The 14,484-nt window shown below is 42.2% G+C and overlaps 1 protein-coding gene across 11 annotated transcripts in view; it reads left to right on the top strand.

The window, feature by feature from the left end:
• The window catches only part of MBIP (MAP3K12 binding inhibitory protein 1), a 36,222-nt gene that overhangs the window by 14,048 nt on the left and 7,690 nt on the right, over positions 1–14,484 (top strand). For 2 of the 11 annotated variants that reach the window (XM_086748261.1, XM_086748269.1), the window contains one exon: positions 1,140–2,113. The exons of 2 other annotated variants lie outside the window; for them this stretch is intronic. In XM_086748261.1, the coding sequence (XP_086604387.1) occupies positions 1,140–1,250 (111 nt within the window). In that variant the 3' untranslated portion in view covers positions 1,251–2,113. 7 more of the 11 variants (XM_086748262.1, XM_086748271.1, XM_086748264.1 and 4 more) reach the window with 5 other exon arrangements.

The following is a 14,484-nucleotide window of genomic DNA, read 5'->3' on the forward strand; positions in this document are numbered from 1 at the left end:
GTAAGTGCTGTTAACTTTTGTTTACCTTAAGTTTAGGATTTTCTGAGTGAAAAGTAATCAGAAGTTCTACTAAACAAGTATCTAACTTCTCAGAAACAGTTGCATCAGTATTGGATAGCTTGCTAGCAAAGAGAGGGAAGGAGAAGGAAAGCTAATGGGTGTCACAATGAAATGAGTCTTCTAAGAGCCTATACTAGGGTAGACAGTGTTTTTACCAGTTAGAAGGATGATACAATAAAATCTGTAATGATGTTAATCAAGTTGGGAGTAACAAGCAATTTGTGAGTTCTGATAAGCCTCCTAGTAATGTCTTCTGGTCTTGTTTTGTGGCTTGGCAGTTTTGGGGGTTTTTCAATTTTATTTAATTTTTTTTTTTAAATTCACTTTATCAGTTTATGGAGAGACAATAAGAGTAGAAATGGCTGGCTTGGCAAAAGTATTGCAGAAAGACCTGACATTATAGCAGATATTAACCTAAGTCAGTAAGACTTGCACAACGCCGTCACATAAGGGAATGCATTAATCATGTATCTTAAGCTACAAGAGAGAATTTCTCCTCAGTGCAAGTGAGACCATGGCTGGAACACTGTCTGTTACTAGCCATCACCCTTGGAGACAGATGGACTGGGTAGAATGCTTAGAATGGGATGTGGGCCATCTGAGACTTAAGGAGGTAGGCTTGTTTACAGAAGAAAAAAAAAATCCTACGTAAGGTGAAATATTTTTATAAAAAGGATAATGACCAGTTCTTTGTGTAAGAAGAGATAAAAAAATTGTCAGGTTAAGTGGGCACAGAGGAGATTTGATATTGGGTAATAGGAAAAAACCCCTTCAGTTGTAAAGCTTGGTTCTACAAGATCTAGATAGTCTCGTCCAGTGTTTTATTTATAAATGGGTTAAACAAGCATCTAATGGAAATAGCATGGATATATTGATCCATGATTAGGACTGTCAGTTTCTTCTAAGTTTACATTCTTGTTCTTTCAAGTTTAAATAGCCGTAGACTAGTTTCAGACAATTCTGCAGAAGTATTTCTATCATTTAGTGCGATATGCAGTGACCTCAAGTATCAAGTGCTAGGCCACTTCTCTAGCAATTACAAGATGTAAATGATTGTGGTTTTTATTCTGTTCTTTTAGCAGAACTATTCATTGGCTGAACTTGATGAAAAGATCAATGCTATAAAACAGGCGTTACTGAGGAAAACAAAGGAAAGCAAGTCCAAGGAGGCTGAGCGGCTTCTTCGATAAAAAAAAAAAACAACAGTCTTTTCTGAATCCTCCTCAGGCTTTACATGTACCTAAACTGTAGACCTGAGTAGTGTTTATAGAGGATGACTTTAGCAATGAAAACAAAGCATGCATATAAGCTTCTTTTGGATGATCTTAAAAGCTTGCTTTCAGAAGAGCTAATTTAAAAACAATCTTATTAATGAAATAGTTACTTTAAAATGAAGAATGTTTTAGGGATAGCATTCTAATAGTCTGTTCCCTTCTGTTATAAAGGAGGATTGTGGTATTGTTCATATGTGGAAAGTCTTAACCTGCGTACAAAAGCTACATTTCACATGTAATTCTTGATTGAGTATTCAAAAGGGCTGTCTTTTGAATGCTTTTAGTGTAAGTAGTTTGCATAGACTTGTGAAATAAAATGAAATACTTCCTCGTAAGTAAACTGTCTTTGGGGAGAAAAAAAAAGCTGAAAACAAACCAACCTTGCAGTATGCATGTTTACCTGCATTTTTTTCCCATATTTGTCATGGTTTTCACAGCTGTTAGAAATGCAGCAAGTTGTATTTCTGTCTGAAAGATGGTTATGGAAATCCTATGTGTGTAAATAGAGACATGTGTTCCTCACTTCCTCAGTGCCCTGTAGGAATTCAAACTTCATACCCTGCTAACAAACTTTATATTCTGAAGACCACTCCAGGGGAGGTTCTGAGGAGCATGCCAGCAGGCGCCAGTTTCCCTCACTTCCATGTGCATGCTTTGCATGACTTCTGAAGCATGGATGCTGGGTACGTAGTTTAAATTGAAGTCAGACCTTTGGCCACACACTGAAGTGTGATTTTCTTTGTTTGTTTTTTAAAATAAACCATTTTCTATTTATACCAGTTCTTCAGTTTCTTTACTGTCTCTGTCTTTATTCCAATTTAGAAGAAAAGTAGCTGTTACAGTCCTTTGTGTTAACTACTCAGCTTACAGCAGTCGTAGCACTGATGTCCCTTTATCATCACTGTGACAGATGTTATGAATAGTACAGACTGGACACAGTCTTGCACTTTGAAGAATACTAGGCATTTTCTGTGATTCCGTGTTCTTATCTAGACTAATATTTGTGGTAGCAGCTGCACCTAATGTTTCTCTGAAGGTGAACCAGCAGAGGTGGGAGACAAAGCTACTTGAGCTCTGATCTTTACTCCAGGAAGGAAGACTGTATGATAGTTATCTGTTCAGATGCTTAGTGTTCACCCAGGAAGAGATGAACCCAAGCGGTCATGAGTGCCTCACATACAACATCAGGTACAAAGAGGTACTTTTGCAGGTGGAAGACTGTGACCTGCCTGTGTGCGGGACCGTTACTCAGATTGCATGCTACATATCAGTACAGGATCATAAAGAGACTACTTTTATTATGCAAAGTGTTGCCATTGTTGAAAATCGTAACAGCTCATGTTATGAGGGATATTTTGATGGAGCAACACAGTGAACTGCAACTTCTGTGACAGGCTGAGAGAGTTGGGGCTGTTCAGCCTGGAGAAGAGGAGGCTCTGGGGAGACCTTACAGCGGTCTTTCAGTACTCAAGGGGGCCTACAAGAAAGATGGGGAAAGGCTGTTTAGTAGGGCCTGTTGCAATAGGATGAGGGGTAATGGTTTTAAAATAGAGGGGGGTAGATTTAGATTTTACGATGCGAGTTATAGAACACTGGAACAGGTTGCCCGGAGAGGTGGTGGAAGCCCCATCCCTGGAAACATTCAAGGCCAGGCTGGATGAGGCTCTGAGCAACCTGATCTAGTTGGGGAGGTCCCTGCTCCTTGCAGGGGGGTTGGACTGGATGACCTTTGAAGGTCCCTTCCAACCCTAACCATTCTATGATTCTAACTCAAGTAGGTAAGTTTTACTTGCTGTCTATAGAACATTTTTTTTTGTATTGTCTTCCAAGAGCCATAGCTCAAAAGAGTGCGATGTGGATATAATTGCGCCTAGCACCACATGCTTGAGCCAGCAGTGTTTGAAAGAGTGGTGGGAGGTAGCTGTTACAACTGGGGATGGAAGGATGACCCCAGGGGTTTAGCTTTTGTAAAGCAGTAGCCTCTAATCACGTGCATCGTAATTCAGGCACTGGTGGGACATAGTGGCTATGTCTATTGCATTTGCATTATGCCGTTTTCTCTGGAAAATTCTGGAGTGAAGCCCTAGAACCAATTAAGCTGTGGCAGATACCTAGGTGTGAAAGATTTGTCTAATTAAATTATTTGTTGTTAGTTTACATTGAAACAAGTGCATATATATATATATGCAGGAAAAAATACTTCAGTCCTCATCTGGGTTCAGTTCTTGGAATAAAGTGCAAACACCGGTGATTTCCTCGAGGGAGACTGGTTACAAAAATACTGCATTAGCAGTTTCAGAGTGGCTTTTTCTCTAGTGAATTGCCTGCTACTTGAAAGATCTCTTGCCATGGGATTCTCTTTCTCTTCTTTCTCAAGATGGCAGCAACATAGCAGTTAAGGGTTGAAAGCATAATGAAGGTGCATTATAGCAAGACAATGCATAAAGAGATGCTAAAGAGACAACAGAAGTACTCTGGATGGTAATTTATTAGCCCTATATACTTTATCAAATAAATGCTACAGATACCTTGACATTTTTCAAGTGTATTCATCTTGCTTTGTTATTAGACCTTTGCTGTGCTTTGGTTTCAAGTTGTTAATTTCTTGTATGCTTAATGCTGATGTGCCTGTCCTATAAAAATTAATTGGAAATATATTATCTGCTGTGACTTGCACGTTAAAAGGAGTTGCAGATTTCAGAGGGCTCCCAAGCTGTTGGAAGTTTCCCTTCCTCTGCTCTATGACTTTTATGCATAGAGGGATGAGGAAACAGGACATTTTTCTGGTATACAGCACTACTGTCTTGCCAGTTAATCCTTGCTTGCCTTTTGCGTCTTTGGGCTTCACCTTCTACACTGTAGGCTTCACCTACCTACACTGTAAGGACTATTTCTGCAGAAAGAGATGAGTTTCCCAATCCACCATACCACCATAATAAAAGGGATGCAGGCTGGATTTCTTACACTATCCCGTTTTCCATAACTACCCAGTTGGGCTGCTTTTCCTCTGCACCCAAAACACTACAGTGCTTGCTGACAGGTGGGGCTGCAGTAGCTGAAGGAGCCTGAAAGGTAACCACAAATGAAGCAAAAGCAGAAGAGTTTACTATCTTCCTGGCATGTCTCAACACCTTGACCACGGGCTTTTTACGGGTGTTGGGCTGATCTACACTCCCTTTCCTCCAAAAGGACACACCAAAGTGTTCTTGAGAACTTTATATTTTGTTAAACATGATCTTTTTCTTCTCCAACTCCAGTTAGAGCTAGCAGTAGAATGTAACCCTGAGGCTACCTTCCCTTATGCAATGTTTTCCTCTCAGGCTGCTCCTGGCATCCAGAGAAGCCTGTGTAGTGAGCAGCACTGCTGTGGCTGCTGCTTACTACAGCAATGTTTCTCACTTGGCTGAAGGATGGGTTTGAATCTGAACTGGACAAAGGAGTGGTTTAGATGTGCAAATTCACTCCAGAGAATAATTTACTGAGTAGACAAAACTACACAGGCATTTTTGTAGATCATTTATGTGATCTAGTTCACCATCCTCCAGCATATGTAACCCCAGTAATGTTCCACTGTCCATGTCACTGACAAAGATGGTAAACAGCAGCAGGCCCAATAGTGACCCCTGAGGAACACCACTTGTTACCGGTCTCCACTTGGACATCGAGCCTTTGACCACCACTCTTTGAGTGTGACCATCCAGCCAATTCCTTATCCACCGAGTGGTTCATCCATCAAATCCATGTCTTTCCAGTTCGGACACAAGTATGTTGTGCAAGGCATTGTCAAATGCTTTGCACAAGTTCGGGTAGATGATGTCAGTTACTCGTCCCGTATCCACCAGTGCTGTAGCCCTGTAACCAGTTCTTAGGATTCCTATGCACAAAGTTCACCCAACATGATATTTAAAAGCACAACAGTATTTATTGTTCTATTATAGCCTTGCACAAGCAGTTACTAGCGTAAGCAGTTACAGTTCCTAGCATGAGCAGTTACCAGCGTATTGTTTTCCCTTTGTGAGAGTCTTACCAACCCAACTAAGCCGGAGACACCGCCGAGCAGGAGGGTGATTATCAGCGGGGTCAGAGCAGAGAAGGGAGGTAGGCACAGCACCTTCAGGGTGTCCCCTGTTGTTCGTAGAGTGTGCTCTGGGTTCTTTCTCTCTCTTCCGCTATGAGCTGCCTCTGTTTATCCCCTCAGCAGATTCAGTGGCAGAGCACTGACCAGGTGTTGGTGCACGTGTGGCCAGCGCATGCAGCAAGGCCTGCCAAATACGTGCCCTGCTGGCTAACAGCGGTTCCTGGATAGCAGCAACATCCTGCTCAATAACAACCCTCCTAGCTCCCTTCTCTGAGATAACAACCCTCCTAGCTCCCCTCTCCGAGGTCACGTTCTCACAGCTGTGTGCAGCTTGTAATTTCCCACAGTGGCCCTACACGGACCATCACTGAAATCCCTCACACAGGCCCCCTCATAGAAGGCCACCAAATTGGTCAGGCATGATCTGCCCTTCATGAAGCCATATTGGTTGTCACCAACCACCTCCTGTTCTCCACGTGCCTTAGCATGGTTTCCAGGAGAATCTGCTCCATGACCTTGCCAGGCACAGAGGTGAGACTGACTGGCCTGTAGTTCCACGGGTCTTCCTTGTTCCCCTTTTTGAAAAGGGGGGTTATGTTATCCCTTTTGCAGTCATCGGGAACCTCACCAGATTGCCATGACTTCTCAAATACAATGGCCAGCAGCTTGGCAACTTCATCCACCAATTCCCTCAGGACCCACGGATACATTTCATCAGGTCCCATGGACTTGTGCACCTTCAGGTTCCTCAGATGTTCCCGAACCTGCTCTTCCACTACAGTGGGCAGTTCTTCGTTCTTCTAGTCCCTGCTTTTGCCTTCTGCAACTTGGATGATAATTAATTTGGCATTAATTATTTGAGGAAGATGTCTAAGCTCATAACTTTTACACCAAGAACATTTGTCTCCCTTAGGAATGCTTCACATTGCTATTTAGCAGCTTGTGTGAGAGATGTAGTAAAACGCTGGAGCTTGTGTTACGGTGCAGTTCTGCAATGTGTGCATGATCAGTTTCTTTGCTTCAGGCTTCCCCGAGTAGGAAGCGATTCATCTCTAGGAGGCTAATTTCTTACAGTTGAGTGCAGGATTTTAATAAATAAACCCAAAAGTGAAGTGCCCTTTTGAACAGTCCTCATATCAGCAGGTAATATCAGTAATTTAGGAAACTCAAACCATTCACCGTTCCATCCAATGTATTGTGATCAGTGGTGGATTTTTTATTTATTTTTAAAATATATATAATAATTAATCTCTTTTGTTTTAATTAAGACTTTACAACACCACTGAGAAATTTTAACCCCAGAATGCCAAAGATACATTATTTGAAGGAGAAGTAGTCAAAATACTGAATAAAAAGATGTTTTTGATTGATGAGTTTACAAACCATTTGCACCAGTCAGAACATACAAAACATTTTCTATGGTAAGAGATGCTGAACTGTCCTCTCCTCAATGAAGACACAGAGAGGGGGCTTTGAAGAGGAAAAAAAAAGAAGTCTCCAGAAAGATTCCCTTACAGGTACCTTTTCCCTTCCCCTGTAAAAGCATGTGTTTCCCCTAACCCTTCCTGTTGAAGACTGGCCAAGTACTTCAAGTTTCTGTAGCCGTAGGAATCTCTCTACCTTGATTTCAGCTGTGCTATAACATGAACCTGTATAATCCTCTCACAATTGCTTGCTACTTCAAAGCATAGCGGAAAGTGGATGAAAATTGTCCACAGCCCTGCAGGTTGCTGAGGATCCAGTCCACCTGTCCAAAAGTGTTGGGCTACACATTGCCTTCGCTGCCAGCATTGCTGTAGCCCCCATAACACGCTCCTATGGATAGGAATAGGATTTGCTGTCTTGTCACATAATCTATCCCACCCGAGAGCAGAGAGACCCAACTCAAGTGTTCTCCAGAAGATGAGTTTTCTTGTCATTGTTTCCTAGGATATATTAATTTGATTTCTCCTAACTTCAAGGGCTACCTGATGGGGGGAGAGGTGGGAGTATGTACTGTAGAAAGTCTAATGATAGAGAAATAAGCAAAAAGAAAAAGCACATTTAAACAACTGTGCTGGTTTTGGCTGAGAAAATGGTAATTTTCTTCATAGAAGATGGTATGTGGCTATGTTTTGGATTTGTGCTGAAAACAGGGTTGATAACACAGATATATTTTAGTTACTGCTGAGCAGTGCTTACACAGAGTGAAGACCTTTTCTGCCTCTCACAGAACTGGGAGAATGAAGAACTGCCCACTGTACTGGAAGAGCAGGTTTGGGAACATCTGAGGAACCTGAAGGTGCACAAGTCCATGGGACCTGATGAAGTGTATCCGTGGGTCCTGAGGGAATTGGTGGATGAAGTTACCAAGCTGCTGGCCATTGTATTTGAGAAGTCATGGCAATCTGGTGAGGTTCCTGATGACTGCAGAAGGGGTAACATAACCCCCCTTTTCAAAAAGGGGAACAAGGAAGACCCGTGGAACTACAGGCCAGTCAGTCTCACCTCTGTGCCTGGCAAGGTCATGGAGCAGATTCTCCTGGAAACCATGCTAAGGCACGTGGAGAACAGGAGGTGGTTGGTGACAACCAATATGGCTTCATGAAGGGCAGATCATGCCTGACCAATTTGGTGGCCTTCTATGAGGGGGCTACAGCACTGGTGGACAAGGGACAAGCAACACACATAATTTACCTGAACTTGTGCAAAGCATTTGACAATGTCTTGCATGACATACTTGTTTCTAAACTGGAAAGGCATGGATTTGATAGATGGACCACTCTGTGGATAAGGAATTGGCTGGATGGTCACACTCAAAGAGTGGTGGTCAACAGCTCAATGTCCAAGTGGAGACCGGTAACGAGTAGCATTCCTCAGGGGTCCGTGTTTGGCCTTGCCCTGTTCAACATCTTTGTCAGCGACATGGACAGTGCGATAGCCTGCACCCTCAGCAAGTTTGCCGACGACACCAAGCTGTGTGGTGCTGTTGACATGCTGGAGGGGAGGGATGCCATCTAGAGGGACAGGCTGGAGAGGTGTGCCAAGGCAAACCTCATGAAGTTCAACCAGGCCAAGTGCAAGGTCCTGCACCTGGGTTGTGGCAATCCCAAGCACAAATACAGGCTGGACAGAGAATGGATTCAGACCAGCCCTGAGGAGAAGGACTTGGGAGTGCTGGTGGACGAGAAACTCAACACGAGCAGGCAATGCAGCCTTGGCAATGTGGTTGGCCTTAACCGCATCCTGGGCTGCATCAAGAGGAGCATGGCCAGCAGGTCAAGGGAGGTGATTCTCCCCCTCTACTCTGCTCTGGTGAGACCCCACCTGGACTACTGCGTCCAGCTCTGGAGCCCCCACATAAAAATGACATTGACCAGCTGGAGAGGGTCCAGAGGAGGGCCACAAAGATGATCAGAGGGCTGGAGCACCTTTCCTATGAGGACAGGCTGAGAAAGTTGGGGCTGTTCAGCCTGGAGAAGAGGAGGCTCTGGGGAGACCTTATAGTGGTCTTCCAGTACCTAAAGGGGGCTTACAGGAAAGGTGAGGAGAGAGTCTTTAGTAACACCTTTTGCAATAGGATGAGGGGTAATGGTTTCAAAATAGAGGGAGGTAGATTTAGATTAGATATTAGAAAAAAAAAATTAAAATGAGGATGGTAGAACACTGGAACAGGTTGCCCAGAGAGGTGGTTGACGCCCCATCCCTGGAAACATTCAAAGCCAAGTTGTATGAGGCTCTGAGCAACCTGATCCAGTCCCTGCTCCTTGCAAGGGGGTTGGACTAGGTGACCTTTGAAGGTCTCTTCCAATCCAAACCATTCTCTGATTCTATGAAAACTACCTCTGTTTATCTTCTAATGAAACTGCCTTGTCATGGACAAAACACTCAGAAGTAACAATGAAAAGAACAGGCATTGTCTGAAGCTATTATTTAGAAATCATCTAAATTTTTAAAGGTTAATTAGTGTAATTTACCCATCTTGGTTATTAAAAAGGGTTATACATGAACAATAAATGTAAGAGTTCAATCCATTTTATTTCCACAGTTGATTCATCCACATCTGTTTAGCTTTTTATGACCATCTAATTGATTTGTAGAATTCTGTCCAGTACAGATGGGCTACTGTTCATGACTACGTTCATACCATTTATATTATTGTTGTGCTGATTTTTATTCAAGGCCAAACAGAGGGGAATATAAGAGTGTGATGTTCACCTAAACATAACAATGACATTAGATTTCTATTTGGCACTGCGACAAGAATAGATTTGTGGAGACAATCCACTATGAATACAAATAAGTTGTTTATACATAAATATAATAAGAGTTCTTACTTAATTATGACCTATTTTACCAATTCTACAATATACTCTGTTATTATGAAGTTTTGTAGCAACAGCCAGGCTAAATCAATTGTCATAAACTCATTCAGCTTAAAACTAGAATTATACCCCTACTAACACTTGTTGGAGAGTAAAAGCTATGCCTCTGGAGCTTGTTCTATGATCATTCTAGTAAGTCTATACATAGTCTCTCTCATGCAGCTGTACATACATATGCTGCATTATTTTATACACAGGTTTTTTGCATTTGATGGAGACTTTGCCACTTTCCTTTGAGTTGTCAAAATGAACAGAAGCTGCCTAGATGTTTTCCACCAAAGAGTCTCCTCTCTTGCTGTGAAAACACATAGCATGAGCAAGTCTGTAATGCTGTCTCTTGCTCTGCTTAATTTCTGAGTCTTCTGGGTATATGGGAAGTATTTTGAATAACCTGCACTTCAGTTGTTTTTAGACAGAAGAATTGACATCAACCCCAGACCCCAAATCATCCAAATCATTCAAAGAATTAAGAAAGTGTCCTTGATTACCCAGTAGACCCACCTCTGCGATATGTAGTTGGAGCTTCATGCATATAACCCATACGTATAATAGCAGGAAAGCAAGATGTATGTTGAGTTAGTGCAGTAGTGAGAGGTACACCTTCACTTCAGTACTTTTGTACATATGATGTCGTAGATGTTGGCTTAAGCATGCCGGCTGCTTTGCTTGATCAGCACACGGAATTCATTTTGCCATCAATCATGACCCCCACCACTAATAACTCTCGAGAAAACTAACAAGGAGTTTTACTAACCAGGTGCTGCTCTGGCCAAGATGGTGTGTAGTATCAAAGACACTCAAATTCTGAACTGCAGCCTTTGCACAAAACTTGTGAAGGAAAGAGTGTGTATGGATTGTTGCCTTCATGTATGCATTATTTTTCTTCAGAATTTGATGTCACCAAACATCATAAAATGGCAGAGGAGAGTGGAAAGAGCTTTCTATTTAATCAGATGAAACTACCGTTGCGGGAAGGCAGCCTGTTCAGATGACGCAGCTAAGCAGATTCTACTGCCTGTAACTTCAGTCACAGGTGCAACAAGAAGCCTCATGCTTGCTTGATTGTTACCTTGTGGGGATCAGAGAGACACTCACAATTCTTCATTATTGCATGTCCCAGACAGGAAAGGGGGGAAAAAACACTGCAAAGTTGGAGATGTTCTGGAGTATTTAAAAATTAGTATGTTAAAAGTTGCAGAGGCTAATTGCTTCCTACCCATGGAGAAACTGTACTGGTAACACCCACCAGCACAGGTTGAGGGAAGCATCAGTTCAAAACCCATGCTTCCTGGGAGTGTTTCATCTCTGCTTTGGTTTTACAACAATAACACATGTTAAACAACTAACTGTTCTGGCCTGTGAATACCACTTTAATACAGTACAATAACATTTGTGTATCTGGGCTTGTCTTTTAGCTGTGCCGAAGTGTTTCACTGAGTGCCTCTAATGCAATTACAAGGCAAGCAAGCAGCAGAGAATGAGAAAAAAAGGTATAGCAAAGGTGAAAAGCTATTTCAAATGCAATTTGAAACAAGACAGAGAGTCAACAAGAGGCAAAATAAGGTTGTTCCAGGTGGTGGAGCTGCAGAAGAGAAGACACTTAGCCAGCACGGATAGCTGTGAAGGTAGAAAAGAGACCAGGGTGATACAAGATGGGCCAAAGGAGAGTGTCAGAGATTGACCTTGCAGGATGCTACACAGAAGGGTTGTTAGCACAGAGGAGATGAAAACAAAGAAAAAGGAGTTTGACAGGAGAGGAAGGAACCAATTCTGGTTATGTGACTGACAGGCGGCTGCTGCTGCTGAAGGTTACACAGACACCAAGAAGTCTAGAGGGTATCAGGTCATTAACTGCATAGAGAAGAGCTGTTTTCATGCAGAAGAAACCCAGACTATTAGTTCCTCAGAACACCTCAGTGCAAAAGGTGTTTCTGACTCCTAACGATGCAGAGCCGCACAATTCTGCCTGCAATGGCTACAGGCTTCAGGAACTGGTTTTCTCTCAGCTAATACCAGTGTTGTGTCTTATAACCAGGGTTCAGGGCTCTTGGAGAATTAACTAAGCAAGCACTTGGCTTCACAATCTAGTTTTTAAGGAGATTGTTATGGTCATTTTTGTAACTCCACAGATTTGATTAATTACAAAACATTTGTTACATCTTTTCAATTTGTCAGTCACCCAGAATTTGCTGCATGAGAACAGTAAGTTTTGCTGGCTTGCTTCCTTCTGAGGGAATAGATTTACTACGGCAAGAGTTTGAAAAACAGGTTTACCAGGTAGTAATCACCAAGATTACTACCTTCATGGGAAGAAGGAAACTCCGCCATCCTTTCACCATCCAATACTCCTTACCATATCCCAACATCTTCCCTGTAACTGCAGCTGCTTTGCATTTACTTCAGTCACTCCCATTCTTGACAATTTAGCTAGGCTATCACTGCTACCTTTCCCATCTGCTCTCCCTCGTTCAGATCACTACCCTCATCCTCCTCTTTTCTGCCATACTTTTGGTGATCTTCTCGTTATTCTCTGCTCTGAACACATGGAAAAGCCCACTGGGATAAGGGAAGTCCTTGGACTGCTGCCAGTAGGTCTATACAAGGGTGACATGCTGGTCTCTGTTTTACAGTAAGGCACTTTGGTTTCATGTGGGGTTCTATAGTCAACTAGAAGTCAGCAAAGGTTTGAAATACAAGGGGGTAGAAACACTGAAAAACAACAAAAAACCCACCCCAATTAAATACTAATTTCTATGTTCTGGGGGAAAGGATGTTCTCATGGCTACAGCTCTCTGTTGATATTCAGCAAGAACTAGACCAGCTCCTGCCACATCCACAACTTACTGGTGAAGCTTTGTACAGAGCATTTGATCTTTCCATGTTTTATCCCTTAGTTCCCTGTAGGTAAATGGGCATCATAAAGACTGTCTGTCTACAAGGCGGCTGTCATGATATATCAAGAAATGTTCAGGATGTGTTTGGGTCCTGCACTTAAAATGGTGCTATCACATATTGTATCTGGGACAAGAATAAGCAGACTTTCCAATAGGATCTTGTTTTAATAATGCTACAGAGTAAAGTGCCTGAATTATACTGTATTCTGCTGCTGCAAGACTTTCGGTAAACTGGTCCTGCAGCTGAATCCAAACAAATACAGTTTTACAGATGCTGAAGCCAAAGAAGTTCAGGCAGAGCTGTGCTGCAGGTGGTTTCACTATGAAATGTCATCGTGAGCTCCTTGAACCATCAGTGCACTGTTGCCAGGCTCTGCTTTCCCCTGCGGGTGCCCGCCTGGCCCAGGCTCCCTGTCCTCCTCAGCCCCGCTCCCAGGCCAGCCCCACCGCTTGGCACCACTGCCGGCTCGCTGCCCTTCACCCCGGTGGGTGTGAAAGCAGGACCAAGACTTCAAATGGGAAATCCTTCCAAACAGCATAGCAAAACTTTTGTTCTAATTTGAACCTTTCTGTGTGTGGCTGTTTAAGAATTTATAGTTATTTTATTCCCTTTTCCCCCTTTATTCCCAGAAGAATCAGTAAAGAAAAAAAAAAATTTAAAGCCTCATTCCCTTAGGAAGACATAATTTCTGAAAGCATTTGTTTCATGGAAAATGAATTACGGCCCACTCAAAAAACACTAGTTATACCATTCTCTCATCTTAATACATAGATGTTTCAAAGGAAAAAAAAAGAATACAAAACCCCATATATATGCTGTTTCTATCTGTGTTTATTTCACTGAAATACCATTTTCAAATTGAAAGGAATGAAGGGGTGCAGAAAATATTGAAAAGTCATGAATCAATTTCAATCAATCTTAATTCCAGTATAAGAGGAAGTAATGCCACTTGTCGAAAACAAAGCAATCATTTCTGACACCTAAATTTGCAAAAGACTTATTGCTGTCTGGAGAGAGGTAAAGCTGGATGCTTCCCTGCTTCTACCTCCGCATTAATTGACTTTCAGTGCTGCTTGGCTTATTCTGGTGAAGTTCTTCTGTGTACTGTGGCTCCTACTTTTCTTCCCTTCAACCAGCACTGCTATACAAACAGATTTTTTTTTTCCTCCCAGAGTTTAAACTGGAAGCTTGGACTTGAGTTTACAAAAATATAAGTAATGTTCTGTAAGTACTTTTCTTTAGGAAAGGTATCTTGATTTAAAACAGTTAGGGAATTTTGGAATCATAATAAGACTAGAATAAAAATAAAAATAAGGATAAGATTAGAACTTTAGTGTCATTGTAGTCTTTTTTTTTACAAACTGACTTTTTTGGCCTGTGTGTATTTTGTGGTTAAAAGGAGCCAAAGTCCTCTTACATAGTCATTGTTTAGCACCCAACAATCATTTTGGCTGGTGGTTGCCTAAACATTTTGCTAACTGACTCCCCTTGAAATCTATGAGTGTTATGGATTTTAAATTCGTGTATTAAAAAGTTGAACAATTTTATCTTTGCTACTACTACTACAAAAAAACCAGGAGCTGCTTCCATTAGAGGAATTCCATGAGGATCCACAGCCCTCTGTGAAGATTTGTTTGCAAGGAAAATACCCCAGCAGGTTCAGGAGCCTGGAGGGGGAGGACTGCAGTGAAGGAGTTTGCCCAAGTGTCTTCAGGCTCTCAACTGCAGGTCCTGGCTTTCGCCCTTTTGTTCGTTTATAAGCTGGTTCCTCCACATGCAATGGCTCAGGCAAACCACGAAACAAACATCAGGA

This window comes from Chlamydotis macqueenii, chromosome 5, assembly GCF_036417535.1.
Source record: "Chlamydotis macqueenii isolate bChlMac1 chromosome 5, bChlMac1.mat, whole genome shotgun sequence".
NCBI classification, from domain to species: domain Eukaryota; kingdom Metazoa; phylum Chordata; class Aves; order Otidiformes; family Otididae; genus Chlamydotis; species Chlamydotis macqueenii.